The 15,817-nt window shown below is 43.7% G+C and overlaps 1 protein-coding gene across 3 annotated transcripts in view; it reads left to right on the forward strand.

Moving 5' to 3' along the window:
• Window positions 1-8,528: 8,528 nt before the first annotated feature.
• PLEKHH1 (pleckstrin homology, MyTH4 and FERM domain containing H1) overlaps window positions 8,529-15,817 on the forward strand; it is a 45,856-nt gene continuing 38,567 nt past the window's right edge. For all 3 annotated transcript variants that reach the window (XR_014946635.1, XM_015864798.3, XM_015864802.3), the window contains exons 1-2: window positions 8,529-8,742; window positions 13,501-13,646. Coding sequence is in view for 2 of the 3 variants with exons in the window: in XM_015864798.3 (XP_015720284.2) it covers window positions 13,521-13,646 (126 nt within the window). In the remaining variant the exon portion in view is untranslated. The remainder of the gene's footprint in view (window positions 8,743-13,500; window positions 13,647-15,817) is intronic.

A 15,817-nucleotide genomic window follows, 5' to 3' on the forward strand; every position in this document is an offset into this window, starting at 1 on the left:
TAGGGCAACTGGATCTGCCCAGAGGACATGTACCCTGGGTAACAAGGTATCTCTGGGAAACAATCCCTGCAGCAGCCCTACATTTCACTATTTGTGTTGATCTCCTCCCACCTGCTGGATGACAGAGGGAAACAGAAAAATCTGCAAGAAGCTCTCCTCACAGCTGCAGAAGAGACATTTGCCCGTGCTGATTTTTGCTTGTCCAAAAGCAATAATGGCAAAAAAAAAAAAAAAAAAAACAAATTACTAGGCAGGGTAACAAATGGAAACTCTGTCATTCCCTGGGTCTAATACAGGCTTCTCTGTGACACTGGATAGTATCTAACAGCCTTCTTTGTAAGCAGCTTCCAGCAGCTGGCCTTTACTCGAAGCCCAGGCCTGACTACACACACAGTCCCTTAGCTCTGTCATTTGAGTCAAATTTAGTGGCTCTACACAGCTGCCTGTCATCCACACAGAGCAAGAGGTCAAAGGTTCCACTGATGCTTGGTTCCTGTCTGCGATTTTCATGCCATTGAGTGTCAAAGACAAAACATCCTGGAACTATCCCAACAAACTGCAAACTATTATGTTTTGAGACTAAGAGCATGTCAATTTTCAGTGACTTGAATATCCATACAAACTTGCAACCATAAGTTAATCTTAGCAAAGATTTCTGAGCTGCTTTTTTTTCCCCTCCCTAGCTGAATATTCCAGAACTTCTCACTTGTGTTCTTATCCCGGACTATGTTTGGTTAGAAGTATTTTATTTCTTGGATGTGATTTTTACTCATACAGAGTGGTTGAGGTTTAGCATAAGGACTACTTTAAACTTCAAAAACTTGTAGAAAGAGTCTTGAACTACATCCGGCTTGAAATGAAACATTCTCCTAAAGCCCCAGAATGGAAGGAGTTTGGCATTCTGAGCATGGTACAAAGTGGTATTGTCAAACAGAAGCTAATTAGGATGGGATTTCACATTGCTATGAGCTAAGTCTTTGGTATGCAAGAGAGCCAAACAGCAAGGGTGAAGTGTAACTATTTAAGGTTCAAGTTTGCTATTTAATTGAAGATGTTCATTCTGGCCCAAAACTCAGCTGCAGTCAGGAAAGTGTTTCTCTGTCAGTGACAAGATGATGGGCAGGCACAACTGCACTTGGTGAGTCCAGATCGGATGTGCTCAGAATATAAGACAAGAGATTTTTTTTCCAACCTGTAAGCATCAAAAGCACCATCTGTGATTGATATTATGATAACAGAGTAAGCCGCTACTGGAAAATCAGGATAGTTCCCAGAGATTTTGGTCTCTGGGAAGAAGGAATATGAGCTTGCAGGATCAGTACAGCTGCTGCTACCCAAAACCTGCCGTCTCCTCTGCAGAGGCTGAGAGATATGGCCCAGTCACTAATCCATGGGGGATTTTGCCTGGTCCTGTGAGGGAAGATGAATGCTGACTCTTCTCTCCTTTTTTGCCTGCAAGCCTACCATTCAGAATATTTACTATGACAGTAGGTTTACCTTAAATATAGATCTAGTAAATCAAAGCCCAGAATGTAAAATGTGGGAACTGATTTCATGCATAGACTATGGAGATTCTGGATAGATTACTCTGCACTGCTGTATATCTGCAGAGGGAAGTTAAATCTAGAAAGCTGGGCAGAAAATCTCTCAGATTTAAAAGCAAAAGCATCTCTTTCTTGTGACAATGGTGGCACTACTTTTCTGACTAGAAGAATCACACTATAACTTTGCTCCAGCACAGGTTTTCTAAGGATCTTAATTTTTAGAAGTTTTTATATAAGGCATTTAATTGCTATGGCATCTTTCCCAAATAACCTTTGGGAAAACAAACAAACAAAAAAACCTAAAAACTCAAATGTTGTTTGTCTGCATGAGGAAACAGTCCAAGACCGAGAGGAGACAAGAATCTTGTGTGGAAACATCGAGCTTTGAATTTTGGCTCTTTTATCTGTAATTAGCAGGGGGTCTAAACTGACCAACACGAGGTTCAGGCTCATGGAGGAGCGCAAACAAAGGAAGCACAGCTCAGCACATGTTCCATGGCTTATAAAAGCACTGTATGTGATCCAGTTAAACGTCTCACTCTGTAACCTTTCAATGTTGAATGAGGCTACCGCAGAGCTACGCGCCGCAAAATCTATTCAAACAAATCGAAGAATGCCCCCAATCCCAACCAGGCTCCCGACTGGGTTCCATCCTCCCGCAGAGCCTCCTCTCTCCAGCAGGTGACGCCAGAGCACGACGGTCGAAAGGCTTCGAACCTCGGGCAGCAACGAACGTTCTTTTTGCAGATTACTCTATACAATACGCTTATTATTATAGCATAGTGGACGTTGTGCAATTAAATAGATAGCGTGGTCTCTCTCTGCACCAGAAAAAAATCCCCTGAGTTCCACTCACCCATTGCCACCCTGGTCACAGCAGCTGAGCGCGCATCTCCCTCCTGCACGGCCCTTAGCTGGAGTTCCCAGAGCGGTCAGACCTGGTACTTGCCAGCTGACTGAGCACTGCAGACTGAACTCCGTTCCCCTGCTGTGAGCAATTAACACTAATTAAACAAATAATTAATTACTACCCCGTGGTGCCCTTTGCAGAGAGTCCTAGCCCAGCTTTGTGCTGCAACTCTTGGGTCATTTTAATTAGATGTTGTTTCATGGCCTGGCCTGGGTTTCTGAGGGTACAAGTGTGCCATCATGCTGGGGCTGAGCTGAGGGAAGCCTGCTTTCTTTCCAGAAGCTCTGCAGGCTGGCATGGCTCTGGACAAGGAAGCACAGCATGAAGAGGTGAGCAGGATTCACTGGTTCCAGGCAGTAGGTGAAGCCCTGGTGAAATGATACTGTGCTGGAAGATCTGTGGATTTGGTTTTTGCACGTGGATAATGTGCCTCTATGACCAAGATGAAAGGTTTGAGATTCTGCCCATGTATTTACAGACATGACAAAAGAGAGGGCAGTGTGTGTGTTTACTCTGCATGTAATACCTGCATCTATGCTTGCATGCTGCAGCACATGCTGGCACATTGTGGGCTCTCTACCAGCACTTCCTACTAAACCCCTCCAGTCAAATACTATCAAATACTGCTTGCTTAAGGTGCCTGCTGACATTATTTGGCAATGCTATAAATAAAAACCAGTCTGAAATATCATTTGAACCTGCCCGTGGCAGTTTGTAAGTGGGAGTTATTGCTTTGAGCTGCTACTCGCCCTTTGGAAATGGTACAGCAATGATTTTCCTGCTGATTTGGTGGGGTAAGCCCCAGGATTGACCCCGAGGAGCTCAGTTAACAGCATAAGAGCAGAGTTGTCCCCTCCTTCGCAGCCACAAATACTATCACATCCTATTATTTGCCTTCCAAAGGAGATCAGTGCTTTTCTGCTGTTTTTGTGAATCACCATGGAAACTGTCAGGAAACAGAGCCATGCCAGGGAAGCTCAGCAACTATTGCTGTCAGAGCACTTTGTTTGGAGATCTTGCCTGCTGAGAGGTGAAGCCTTTTCCAAGGCTGCTCACCTGTGGGTGACCCTTCCTGGGATAAGTAGGTGGAGGGACCTCCACTGGGGCTCTTGGCATATCCTCCCTCCACATAGGAGTGAAATATTTCCTCCCTTTACACAACTGCTTGACAAGTTTGAAAGATCCCAGAGCAGAGATCACAAATGTCTGGGAACTGTGAATGCCTGGCTCCAGTGTGAGACCAGGAAAGGAGCCAAAAACCTTTCCAGAAAATGTAGCCTCCCTCCTGCACTTGCTGCAGAACAGCCTGCCCACCGGTTCCAGCAGCAGAGGCTCTTGCAAGTAGGAGTCCTACAGTGGGGATCCACGTTCCTCTCCATGCCCCATTCTGACATCTGGCATCTGTAGGCCTGACTTCAGTGTAAGGCTGGGAAGGGAGCCAAAAGCCTTCCCACAGACTAGCCCCATCTCTTACTGGTGTCTTCTTTGCCCCACTCTCAGCCAGTAAACCAGTTTTGGACAGGCAGGTATCTTCTGTCATGCTCTGTGCAGCATCTCCTGCTTTGGCCATAGAGCTGCCCCAGCTGCCTGTGCCAGAGTTCTCAGATCTGCATCCAAAAGTAGAGTGAGCTGGGACCTACTTTTCTCCTAACAGAAAGTATTGACTTAATACTGAAATGGAATTTCCATCCAGTACTGCCATGCAGATGTGGCAGGGACAAGGATATCCCTTCTATCTGCCCTAGCTAACTCTCTCCCATCCAACAACTCAAAGCACCAATGGGGTTCAGACATCAATTCACTTCTCGTGATCCAGTCTGAATGCACTGAGAAGCTGTTTTCCGTGATGGAATGGATGATGAGCTGTAATCAAGCATAGTAGTAGCATTCTTTGCAATACAGTGGAGCTCTGCTGTCCTGTGTCCTGCAGCACACACTATTGCCTCTTCAGTGCTCAGCCATAGTAAATGTGTTCTACAGAGACGATGTTTAAGAATTGGGCTGAGACCACTTGTTTGACCACAAAGCCATCTCTGCTGCTGCTTGTCAGAGGGTAGCAATATTACAGTGATGAACTGTCCTCCTTTCTTCTCCCATCTACAACAGTATTTTGACATGCACACGCAAGCATGCTGACAACAACCTCAAATTTACTGAAGTTCCAGCTGTTTAATCTACAATCTAGATAAAATGATGAGGATATAGGCACAAAAGAGCCCCACATTTTTAATGGAGATTTTAAGTATGTGTTTTATAGAGGAGAAAGTTAAGAGCCTGTTGTTCGGATTGTTTGTTCTATCATGGTCTATACCTGATAGCTGACGTCTTCTTAATCTAACAGAAAAAGGTCTAATGAAATCTGATACTTGGAGGCTAAAATAGGAGAAATGTAGTGATGGAACAAGGCATAAGCTATTAATGCTGCCAGTAACACTGGAGTTACCTATGGACTGACTCGCTGAGGATAATGGGAATTCTCACTTGTTTTGCTCTCTGCTAGTCGAGACTGTGCATACAAAACATATGCTCACTCTCAAGCAGGAGATCTAGTGTGACTAGAACACATAAGGACCTTTATGTCCTATGTCACATGTGACACTATGACCATAACACAATCAAGCCCAATTGACATAGCACCTACTGGAGGGCAACAGCTTCCTGGCCCTCCCACTGGGTCCTCCCACAAGCAACTGATTTATGCAGTGCGGTGATCCACAGCTGCCAGTCTCTTATTTTCTGCTGCATGAGCTTGTCTTTGCTAATTAGCAGATAAGCAAGGCAGGAGTTTGCAGGTCTGTGTTGTATCTGTCAGCACACTACAAGTCCACAAGAAACAGAGCATGAGAAGAACATAAAGGCTGTTTTTAACTTCTTTAAGCCCCTTGCCTGAATGGAATTTAGAGAGCTACAGTCTGAAGCCTAAGTTCTTGAAGGAGAGAGACAAGTACATCGAATAGATGTTTCAAGGCACTGTCTCATTACTGAACAAGTTTTTTCCCACATAGGACTGAGACCTCAGTGGGGCTCTCACACGCAGGCTGGGTCTGATTGGTGTTCCTGCCCCTTTGGTAAGTTTTCAGCAGTGCCGTGTCTGGAGCATTATTCTCTCTCCCATCTGCAGGACTGCAACAACTTTGCTTAATAGAGACAGTTTTTCTGCTCTCATCTGCTGACACCTTGTTCGCTTGTATCTTCTTGCCCTTCCATTTAGGTATCTCAGATAAGGTGCTCTTAACAAAGCGGTCTGTGCTTGTTTTGTGATAACAATATCCTAACAGTGCCAAGCTAGTTCTCTTGGAACTGTCAGAGAGTTTGTTTTGTCAATAAGATACTTGCTGTTTATAGTAAATTTTGGGGTTTTTTTGCTGAATGATTTGTCTGCAAATTATGAAGAACTGACATGGAGTGCTGGAGCAGACATATTAAAGATAACTGTCAAGGGAAGCCCCTTGGGAACTGTGCCATACTGCTGGTTGTTCTTATGATGTCCTCCCTCTGAAATTAAAACAATTTTTCTGTCTGCATCATTTCATAGAAAACACTTTAAAAATGTTTTTTAATAATTATTTTGTAAAATAATGTAATTGAAGGGTCAGCAGATATAAAGAGGTATATCTTTCACAGAATCACAGAATTATCAAGGTTGGAAAAGACCTAGAAGATCATCTAGTCCAACCATCACCAATACTTCCAGGCTAAATCATATTCCTCAGCACCACATCCAAGCGTTTCTTGAACACTCTTTATATCTTTATAGAATATCTGCCTTAGAGAAATGTAAGCATGTGATTCTGTGAGTGCTGATGTGGTTCTGGGCCTCCAGGGGTTAAAGTAAGGTGTGTACAGGCAGTTCTTGGGGAGGTACTTCATATAAAGTTCAGTGGCTGAGGAATGTCCTGGCAGTCAAGCTTCAGTGCCTGGGAAAAACACAAGGCCAGATATTTTAGCTAGTGATACAGTCCTGTTGGCTTTGCTGGCACAAAGGAGAGAATCTGACCGGTAACTTTAAGGGAAGAGTAAGAATACTTTGTGAAATTCAGAGTAAGGAACATTGCAGTTGTACGTTTTGGCCAAAAGAAGTCAGAAGCTGTATAGAAAAGATGAAGAGAATAACTCCTTTTCCCATTTTGTGTTTGGCCAGTCTCAGTTCAGAAGAAAACTTTGTGAAGCATGAAGCTACCTTGTGCCCTGCTGAAACACCAGTAGGGAGCCTCAAGACACATTGGTTCTGGTAATTTATTACAACACCTTATTCTCTGGGAGTAACAAATAATACATGCACAAAATATACAGATTGCAGGCAATTGGAGTCCCTTGTGCTGCAAATTGCTGGAGAAATCTACTGTCACAGCAGCCATCTCATCTTGTATTCCAGCTTATCCCTGCTCAGCTGGCCAAATGAAAGAACTCCTTGCCAGATGCCTGTTTCTTTTCAGCCCTCTGCCTGTCTCCTCTTGGCTCACTGGCCATCTCTGTGTAGTTCTGTCCCGCTCTCTGCCTGAACCAGCTCAGAAATGAGTGCTTTGTCTAGTAGCTAGAAAGGAACAGGCAGCTGCATTCAGCCAAAACCTCATGAAACTGGAAATGGATGAGAAACTGAAGCAAGATGATCTGGAGGGAACTGCAAGATCCACAGAGTCTTTGGAAATCTGACCACCTATCTGGATAATGAGGCATAGATTTCAGAGTCTGCCTTCAGTCACTTCAGTGTCCAAATCTTGACCTAATGGTTTTAGTTATATTTTGCAACTTTAATCACATAGTGACATAAGTGGTTTTGTTTATTCCTGGTAAGAGATTCACTAGGCATTGTTTCTCTGCTGAGACACTAGAGAAAACACACTACCAGTTGTCTACTGCAAATCATATAGAATCATAGAATGGTCTGGGTTGAAAAGGACCACAATGGTCATCTAGTTTCAACCCCCCTGCTATGTGCAGGGTCACCAACTGCCAGACCAGGCTGCCCAGAGCCACATCCAGCCTGGCCTTGAATACCTCCAGGGATGGGGCATCCACAACCTCCTTGGGCAATCTGTTCCAGTGCGTCACCACCCTCTGTGTGAAAAACTTCCTCCTAATATCTAACCTAAACACTTCAATAAGCAGTGGATCTTGGACCAGACAATACCTGTAAGCCAGATAGCTGCACTTGAGAATTTGTTCAGCTATGCCAGTTTGGGAGGGGAGGCAATGAGCAGCACATAGTAGAGGGCAGCAACAGGCATTCCCCAGCATCCAGTTTTCCAGCTTGATGGAATAGGTATATGTATTCACATATGTCTGTATGTATTCATATAAGTGCATGCTATGGGTAAAACAGGTCACTAAGTGATGTCCCTAACCTTGGAGAGAATATTCTGTGCACTGCCAGCTCCCAGCAGAAACGCCTGTAGCTGTAGGATGGTGTGTTTGTTCCATTCCATGCAAAGTGGCCCAAGTACATTGGGAGGATAGCATCCACTGGCCAGAGATTTCAGGACACATATTCTGTTTTCATCTCTCACAACACAGACCCATGTCTTGGGGATGCCTGCAGCTCATGGAGGAGCTCCATCTGGAGACCCGGCCACAAAGCAGAGGAAGGCAGTGAGGTGCTGTGGTGGCCCTGGTGCCAGCACACGTCGGCCACCACTGTGTGAGTAGCTTAGAGCAACGGTGGGAGACGGGGCTCAACTGACCCGCAGAACACTGCTGAGCCTCTGGGCTGCAGACGGTTTAGGAGCACTGGCTTTGAAAGCAGAGAGATGACTACAAGGGGAATCCCAGATGCCGATGAGGGTGCTTGCAAGCCTCAGGAGCTCTGCACTGGGTGGGTTCCAGCAACTTTTGCTGTTGCCCTATGGCACAACAAGATGGCCGTCCGGCAGGGGCATCCCCGATGGACGGCCGCGGGGAGCCTGACCCGGGAGTCCCCGGCGGTACCGGCGAGCTCTCAGCACATTCTATGTCAGCGGCAGCTTCCGAGGGCCGTACGAAGGGCAGTCGGTCCCGTCAGGAGCAGAGCGCGGCTGAGGCTGCTCTCCCCGGGTCCGCCCCGTCCCCCGCGGCCGGCTGCCCGCCCCACCTGCCCCGCCGCCGAGTCCGAGAAGGGGTTAAAGCCCGTGGCGGGTGATGTCAGTTCCTGCGCTACTCGGGAGGGCTGGCTCTGATATTTGAGCCGGTCTCTCCCGCTCGAAGGAGAACGCCGAAGCGTTGAATGGGACAGAAGTCGCACCGGGCACCTGCCTGCGCCCGACGGCGGCTCCGCTGCTGCCCTGCGCCCGAGCGAGCCCCGCGCTAGGCAAGGTGGGTTCGGGAAGTGGCAGCCTGGGCCCCGTCGCTGCCGCAGGGCAGCCCTCGGGTGAGGTGAGGGCGGTGGGGGTCCAGCGGGTCCGTCCGCGCGGAGCTGGCGGAGCTGCTCACTTGCAGCTGCGCGGAGCGGGGCTGCGGGCTGGAACGGCGGCTCTGGATGAAGATGCAGTCGGAGATCGGCTATACCTGCGTCCTGCCTTCTGCTCGGGCTTTATGGTAAGCCCCGGTGCGCAGGCCGAGATCTCGGCAGTAGAATGTGAGAGCCGCGAGCCCTCTTCCTGCCTTGTGACTTTTCTGATCAAGCCACCTGCGCTCACGGAGGGACACCTTATTTTTTTCCCCTTTGCCAAACGTTTCCTGGCGTGCAGCAAGCCCTACCTGCATTTTGTCACAATGCTTTCTCCGTGCATTCCAAGCCACTCTAGCTTGGTCCAGTGACCATGTATATATTGTGTATCTAAAAATGTTCATTGTAATCAGTTACCTTGGATTCTTAGAAGGTTTTTCAGGTGAAAATATACTATGTCAGAAGTGCTGCTGAATCCAATGTAGAACTTAGAACTTCTGAGCTGATTGATTGAATCCAATCTAGAGACAGAAAATGTTACTTTCTGGTATACATTTTAGCTTCATCAGGATTACACGTTGGGCACTCAAAGTAAATACAATTGCATTTACTTCGGTTATAGCATTTGGAATAAAACTGTCCGTGATGTTCATCAAAACTTTAACATATGGAAGAAGTCAGAACTAGAAGTCTCACATCTGCATTCTGGTTCAATTGATTTTGTTTTCTGCAAGATTCTAAGAACTGAGCATCTCCTGTTACCTTCACTGTAAGTTGTTTGATGCTCAGCACTCTGAAAATCCAGATGTTCTTCAAGAGATGCCTGTATTTAAGAACTGAGTTTTGATGATCTCAGCTTTTCTGAACAGTGTGGCTGTTTTCTGCTTCTCACGTCCCCAGAGAAAGTATCCAGCACCTGAAAGTATATTTCCTGACTTCTTTGTATGCCAGAGGAAAATCAGAATCAGTTTTATATAACCATATAAATATTGTTTATAAAACTGTGCAAATTCTTTATGTGATTCAAAAATCACCAATATCTGAAGAAAAAATATATCCAGAAACTTAGTGGATCAACATGATCAAGAGTTCTCAAGAAATAAATAAACAAATAAAAACACTAAATAAAAATCACATGAGCTCTCACGTCCAATAGCAGGGGTTTTATGTCAGCCTGCTAGATTAAAGCTGATCCTGGAATTCATAAAGCACAGATTGTCTGCTTCTGTTTTGGAGACAAAGTGGAGAGGAGTGGTATATTTAACAGCAACTGAGAATGCAGAAGTTTGAAGGAAAGTTGGAATTTAGCAGATGAAGATAAGTGTGAAATGGTAGACATTGTTCCAGAGTGATGATGTATCTTCCTGAAAAGAGAGAAGAAGCTTTAAACCTAATCTCTGGTCTTCTGAAATCATTTGATAGGACGACACTTGGGCAAATTATTAGCAGAAGTTGAGGGAATAGGGATTAATAGAAGAATGATATGTGTAAAGAAATGACGGAAGAGAATGTGACACGGTGCTGAAGGGGGGATGCTGAAAGGTATTTTATTGGAATTTCTCTGCTCTGATAGTGTTGGCTTGTCTGTAGGTGTTAACCACCAGTACAATATGGACATAAAAAGGCAAATGTGATCAGGTGTGATATTCTCTAGAATTGCCTTCACTGAAAGTTTTGGAGAGACTACACACTGCCTTCCAGCTGTGGTTGTGGTCACCTGTGCCTGAAGGGGAGTGAGAAAGACAAAAGTCACCTCTTATATTACTTGCACTGAAGTTGGAATGGGTGCAGAAGGAGGGTGGTAGTTTTTTTATGGATGACTAAAAGAGCTCCTTATCTCTGGCCTTGAAAAATGAAATTTTTAGCTAAGGAGAAGCTTGTGCTATCTATGAATGTACTGAGGGGCAAATATGAGGGAGAGGGAATACAAAACAAAATGAAACACACACTCGCAAAAACAAACAAACAAACAAAAAACCCCAAGTTAGGCTGAAGGGCAATATTTTGCAAGAGTGAACAGACACAAGCTAGTTATGATTACATTTATGCTGGTAATTACAAGGTGGCTCATTAGAGGGGTGAGGTTTTTAGAACAACAGGAATAGCATGAGCAAAAATGCCTGTGCAGTTCTAGGGAATGGTTATGTTCATTTACAAAGGGTTTATGTGAAGCAATTGTCCATAGTGAGAGGGAATGAGTTCTACAGACTTGGGACACCTCTCCTAGTCTTGGATTTAGATCTGGGTATTTTGGTTCAGCCATCAGTTTTGGTCTAGCTGAGGAAGTTACTTTTGCTCTGACATAAACTGTGCAGTAAATCAGGTTTGTTGACTATCAGTGGACTTAAACTCTATGAATAAATACTGAAATGCCTTTGTGCCTATATGAAAGAATTCATTTCAGAGCTGAAGCATTACATCCAGAACAGAGGTACCAGTAAAAAGAATTAGTGTTGTAGGATCCTTCCACAACCAGTGCATTTCTTTTGGCTTGAGAATGGCTGATATCTCCAATTGAGAGTGAAATCCTACACTCTCGTGAAGTGTGTGAAAGATAGCCTGGTTAAATGCCAAAGAACTAGGGCTAGAGATTCTACCGATGTGCTGGGCTGGACTGTGGAAAAGGCAAGTCTGTACTTCTATAAGCTATTGAGGTACATGTTGAAGAATGCTCATTTTACTTCCTACAATTTTTATTTATTTCCTGCCCCCTCTTCCACCTCCTAACACATTGCCTGAAAAAATTCCTATTACTGAACAAAGCTACCTGTATACAAGGTAACTAACAGCTAATGTTTGTAGCTAAAGGGTATACAATGTGTCTTCCTTTATTCATCTGTGCGCTTGCTGCTCTGAGTTAAGTGGCCTGCTGTGTTATGTATACTGTTATGTACACTTGGGGTAACTTCAAGCTCTCCTACCTGCAAAATATGAGGCAGCTGTGCTGCAGATATGACCAGAGGGACATCTGAAGTGTTCTCACCCTACAAAGTCAGATGTACAAGCAGTAAGGCTGAGTGACTTCATCGCTCTTTCCCAAGTCCTGGCCTGTTGCTTTGGCCCCAGTTCAGGGAAACTCTGAGTTTGCCCGTGAGCAGGTGAGAAGTCCCTTTAAGTCTGAGCTTCAGTGTTTAATGAAGCTGATGAACTAATAACTCTCTTGGCTTTGCAAATGTTTGTTCTTGTAGTGTTGCACAGCTTGTTGCTGGGCCTTACACATTCATTTGGTATTATAATGTCTGTGAATACTCAGCCACTCTCATTTTGTTTAAAGGCACTCTTATTATGCACATCTTACATAATCTGTACCCATTTTAAAATAAAATAAAACTTCTAAATAGGTACTGAATAGGAAAATTAAACAACCACAGGTTTTTTCCACTTCATGGAGTTACAATTTGATGTCTACAACATCTTCAGTTTTGTCTTCAGACATAGCTTCTTCCTAGCTGGGATCCATCTCTTTGTTTTAATGAAGTGCTTGTTTAGATACTCTTGTTCTTGTTGTGCAACTTTGTTTCTTCTGATTTTTTGTTTATCCTAGTCTGTAGGCAGGTCCTTTTGCAACAACCTCAGATACGCCAAAATGGTGGAGAGGAGTCCTGCCCAGACCTGGGACTGTTCAAAGTTAGAAAGGTTTATTTTATGATATGACAAAAACTGGATGCCAGCTGGCTGGCAAGGAGAGCATAGATCTTACAAAGCAGAGAACCTCTAGCTCCTCCTTAGGCCTTGGGTCCAGCTCTGTTGTCAGTGCTGAGCAGCATGTGCATTGCCTTACATTTTCCAGAGAGCTAGACTTGAAAAGTCATTCTGAAAGTTAGAGCTGATAGGACAGCTCACTGTTGTTTTCCAATGGGAAGAGTAATTCTTGAGGTTAACTAAGAACTGGATGCAATCCGTGGACAGTGTTACCTCATATGTCACATCCTCTTAACAGTCCACATGATGTAAGACACTAGGTGTCTCAGATTGGTGATGAATGTATGATCTGAGTTTTATTTTAAAAGTTTTACTGACTTGAGTGTTTGCAACCACACTGGTGTGAAGAAGGCAGGAGGGAAACTTAACTTTTCATAGGAAAAGGCTAAACAGGGCTGTAAGGATGGCAAGATGGCTGTTTGTGGAATTTACAGTATGATGCACTAGTAAATTATTTACTCAGTCTAAAGGTAAAAGTTTATTTGAATATTTATCTGTTACCCATTAATGGCTGCCTTTTGTGTGATTAAATGCTTGAGTATGCTCATCTGTAATATATGTAGCTGCATGCAGCTGTGCTGCTTTTTCATTTTCTAGATTTACACCCTCTTCCAAATGTAGTTGTATCTGTGGAAGATATCACTGCTCCCTGGAGTTCATCCCTGCTCATCAGCTAGAAACCATCATTCTCTTCCCACTGAGAAAGTGATGAGGGCAAGTTCTCCCAATTTCACTGTACATCCTGACTATAGCAAGGTCAGAGCAGGTTGGTGTACTGTCATATGATCAATTTATCCATGACAGCAGTAAGAATATAAACTTCTAGTAGAGGGCATGTCTATAACTTGGAATAGTACCACTTCATAGTCTGCTTGTGGAAGAAATCACCCTTGTTCCCAGTTCTACTGACTAAACTGACTAGGCCCAAGGAATGAAAAGTTTTCCAGTTTAAAACGCATTTTTTTCCCCCTTCTTTTCTCTAGGATTTTTAAAGCACCACAGGATGGCTGAACTCACAGAGGAGAATGGCAGCTGTATGGACTGGCAAAAGCGATGCCTTGTGTTGGAATCCCAGCTCTTCAAATTCCGCTTGCAGGCAAGCAAAATCCGAGAGCTACTAGCTGAGAAGGTGAGACAGTGGTGACTTTGGTTTCATTCTGAATTGTAATATGAAAGCGAAAAATCTCTAAATACTGAACTATCAAGCATAGTCCTACCTGCAGTAGAAATCTCTTTCTAATTTGTAGTATCTCATTTAGCTTTTCTTATCACATGAGGTACGTGGATGTTGCCAGAGTGGTATAAAATGGTGTTAGTGAAAATAAGAACGTGGCCTTGTTTGTTGGAAAATCACCAGATATTCTGACTACTGGAAAACACCAACACCACAATAGCAAGATTCTGGACCTCTAATGCTCAAGGCAGCTACAGAGTAAAGATGGATTATTTTAATTTACAGCAGTGGGATTGAATCTGGCCACAGAAAAGCTTACAAGATAAAAAATTATACTGTAAGACTGGACAGTGATACATGTTTTGCCATAATGTTAGAATAATATTGAATAACCAGTTAAAATATCCTGGAGATGCTGAAGATCAAAACTGATATGCTTCTGAAGATCAGGATATTAGAAACTTACAGAGTATCTGGTTCTGAGGCAACTCCTACTAAACTCTTTGAAGTGCTTTATATGAAGTTGCCTGCCATCTTAGGGGAGGGGACTAGCAAAGATTAAAGATTTTGGTAAAGGTATTTTTGGTGGGGTTTTTATTTGTTTTGTTTATTTGTTTTTGTCTGATTGTTTCCACCAGGGTGTATATTTTCTTTACCTCAAAATAGTTTACATTTCAATTTGAATTCAAGCTTATTCATTAAGCTCTAATTTGCACATTGTCCAAGTTTGTAATTCACTGTGGAGTTCCTTGTTTCAAAATGTGGCTTACAATATTTCAGTCCAGTTAAAGATTATTCAGCCATTCAATCACTGTTGTTAAAGTAAGTACCATTTCTTTCCATCATACTTTGCTAATAAAGTTGAAATCTTTGTGACTGAATGCAGTTTACTTGGAACTCTTTTAAGTTATCCCTGATGATAGACGTGTTCTAACTCACTTTTGCTACATTTTGGGTTATTTAACTTCTTTGTGCCTGTCTTTGTTTGTTAGATCATTTGTTTGTTGATGTTTTAAAATGACAATTACTTCAGAGGGGAGTGATTTTTATTGTTGCTTTCGGTCTAATTACATTTCCACTACTGCTTTATGTGCCACATTGATTCCACCTCTAGTGCTGTTTTAAGAAATGATGCAATTCTAGCACCCTGTCCATCTTTAAAATATAGATTTGGAGGTGGACATTAGATACTGTTTACCTTTGAGAACATTAAGAGTAGTCATAAAGTTGATTTAGACAAAAGAGTGTAAGAATCATGTATGGATGTGGCACAGGTCTGGTAAAGACCCCTGTGATGTACAGCACTCCACAGACTCCATAATGCAGGAGAGGTAGCCATGTGCTTTGCTAATTCTTGACTAACCCCCAGAACAGAGATAAACCCATCTATCAATATTTTGGAGAGGAGATTTGCCATGCTCTTGGACTGTCTGTTTAGAGATGTCTGTGAGCCACAGCAGAGAACAAAACTGTAATCAGCTGTATGGGGCTGCTCAAGAAAGGGGCCCCATGACAATTAATCCAGCCATTTGGTTAAAATGACATTCTCTCTGTTAAAATTAAGGATCTGCTTGGTTCAGCAATCAGGTTACTCTGTAACTACCTGTACAGCATGCTGGTAGACTCACTTGGAGGGTCAAAGAGCTAGCAGGTTTGCAATTCCCTACTGTGAATGTTATAAGGGAAGGGGAGAGCACCAGGGAATGTGGGTCAGCCCATGTCCTCTCCTGACACAGGTGGACTCAAGCCCTTAGAGCAGGTGCTCAAGCATGTGATGCTCAGGCTGAACACAGTTGTTGGCAAGTCTCCTGTGTCTCAGGTTCCCAACTGTTCTGCAATTACTTCCTCAGACACTTTTCCCTACAGGACCCATAGTATGCCATGGTTCCTGTCCACACTTCATCCTTCTCCTCAGATAGGCAGTGATGCAGAACCCTAAACGATGCACATATTGTGCCTTATAATGCAAATTCCAGGGACTTTTATCATATTCTACAGCAACTGTGATTCTGTATATAATTGGGTCCATCTGTGAGAATGAAGAGATACAGACAATATTGAAATTGTACTGCATTTCTTATAGAGTTTTGAGGGAAGGTAGAGAATCTCAAGAAATGGACACCATT

The sequence above is a fragment of the Coturnix japonica genome, chromosome 5, assembly GCF_054131305.1.
Source record: "Coturnix japonica strain WE chromosome 5, WE-NBRP24, whole genome shotgun sequence".
Taxonomy (NCBI): domain Eukaryota; kingdom Metazoa; phylum Chordata; class Aves; order Galliformes; family Phasianidae; genus Coturnix; species Coturnix japonica.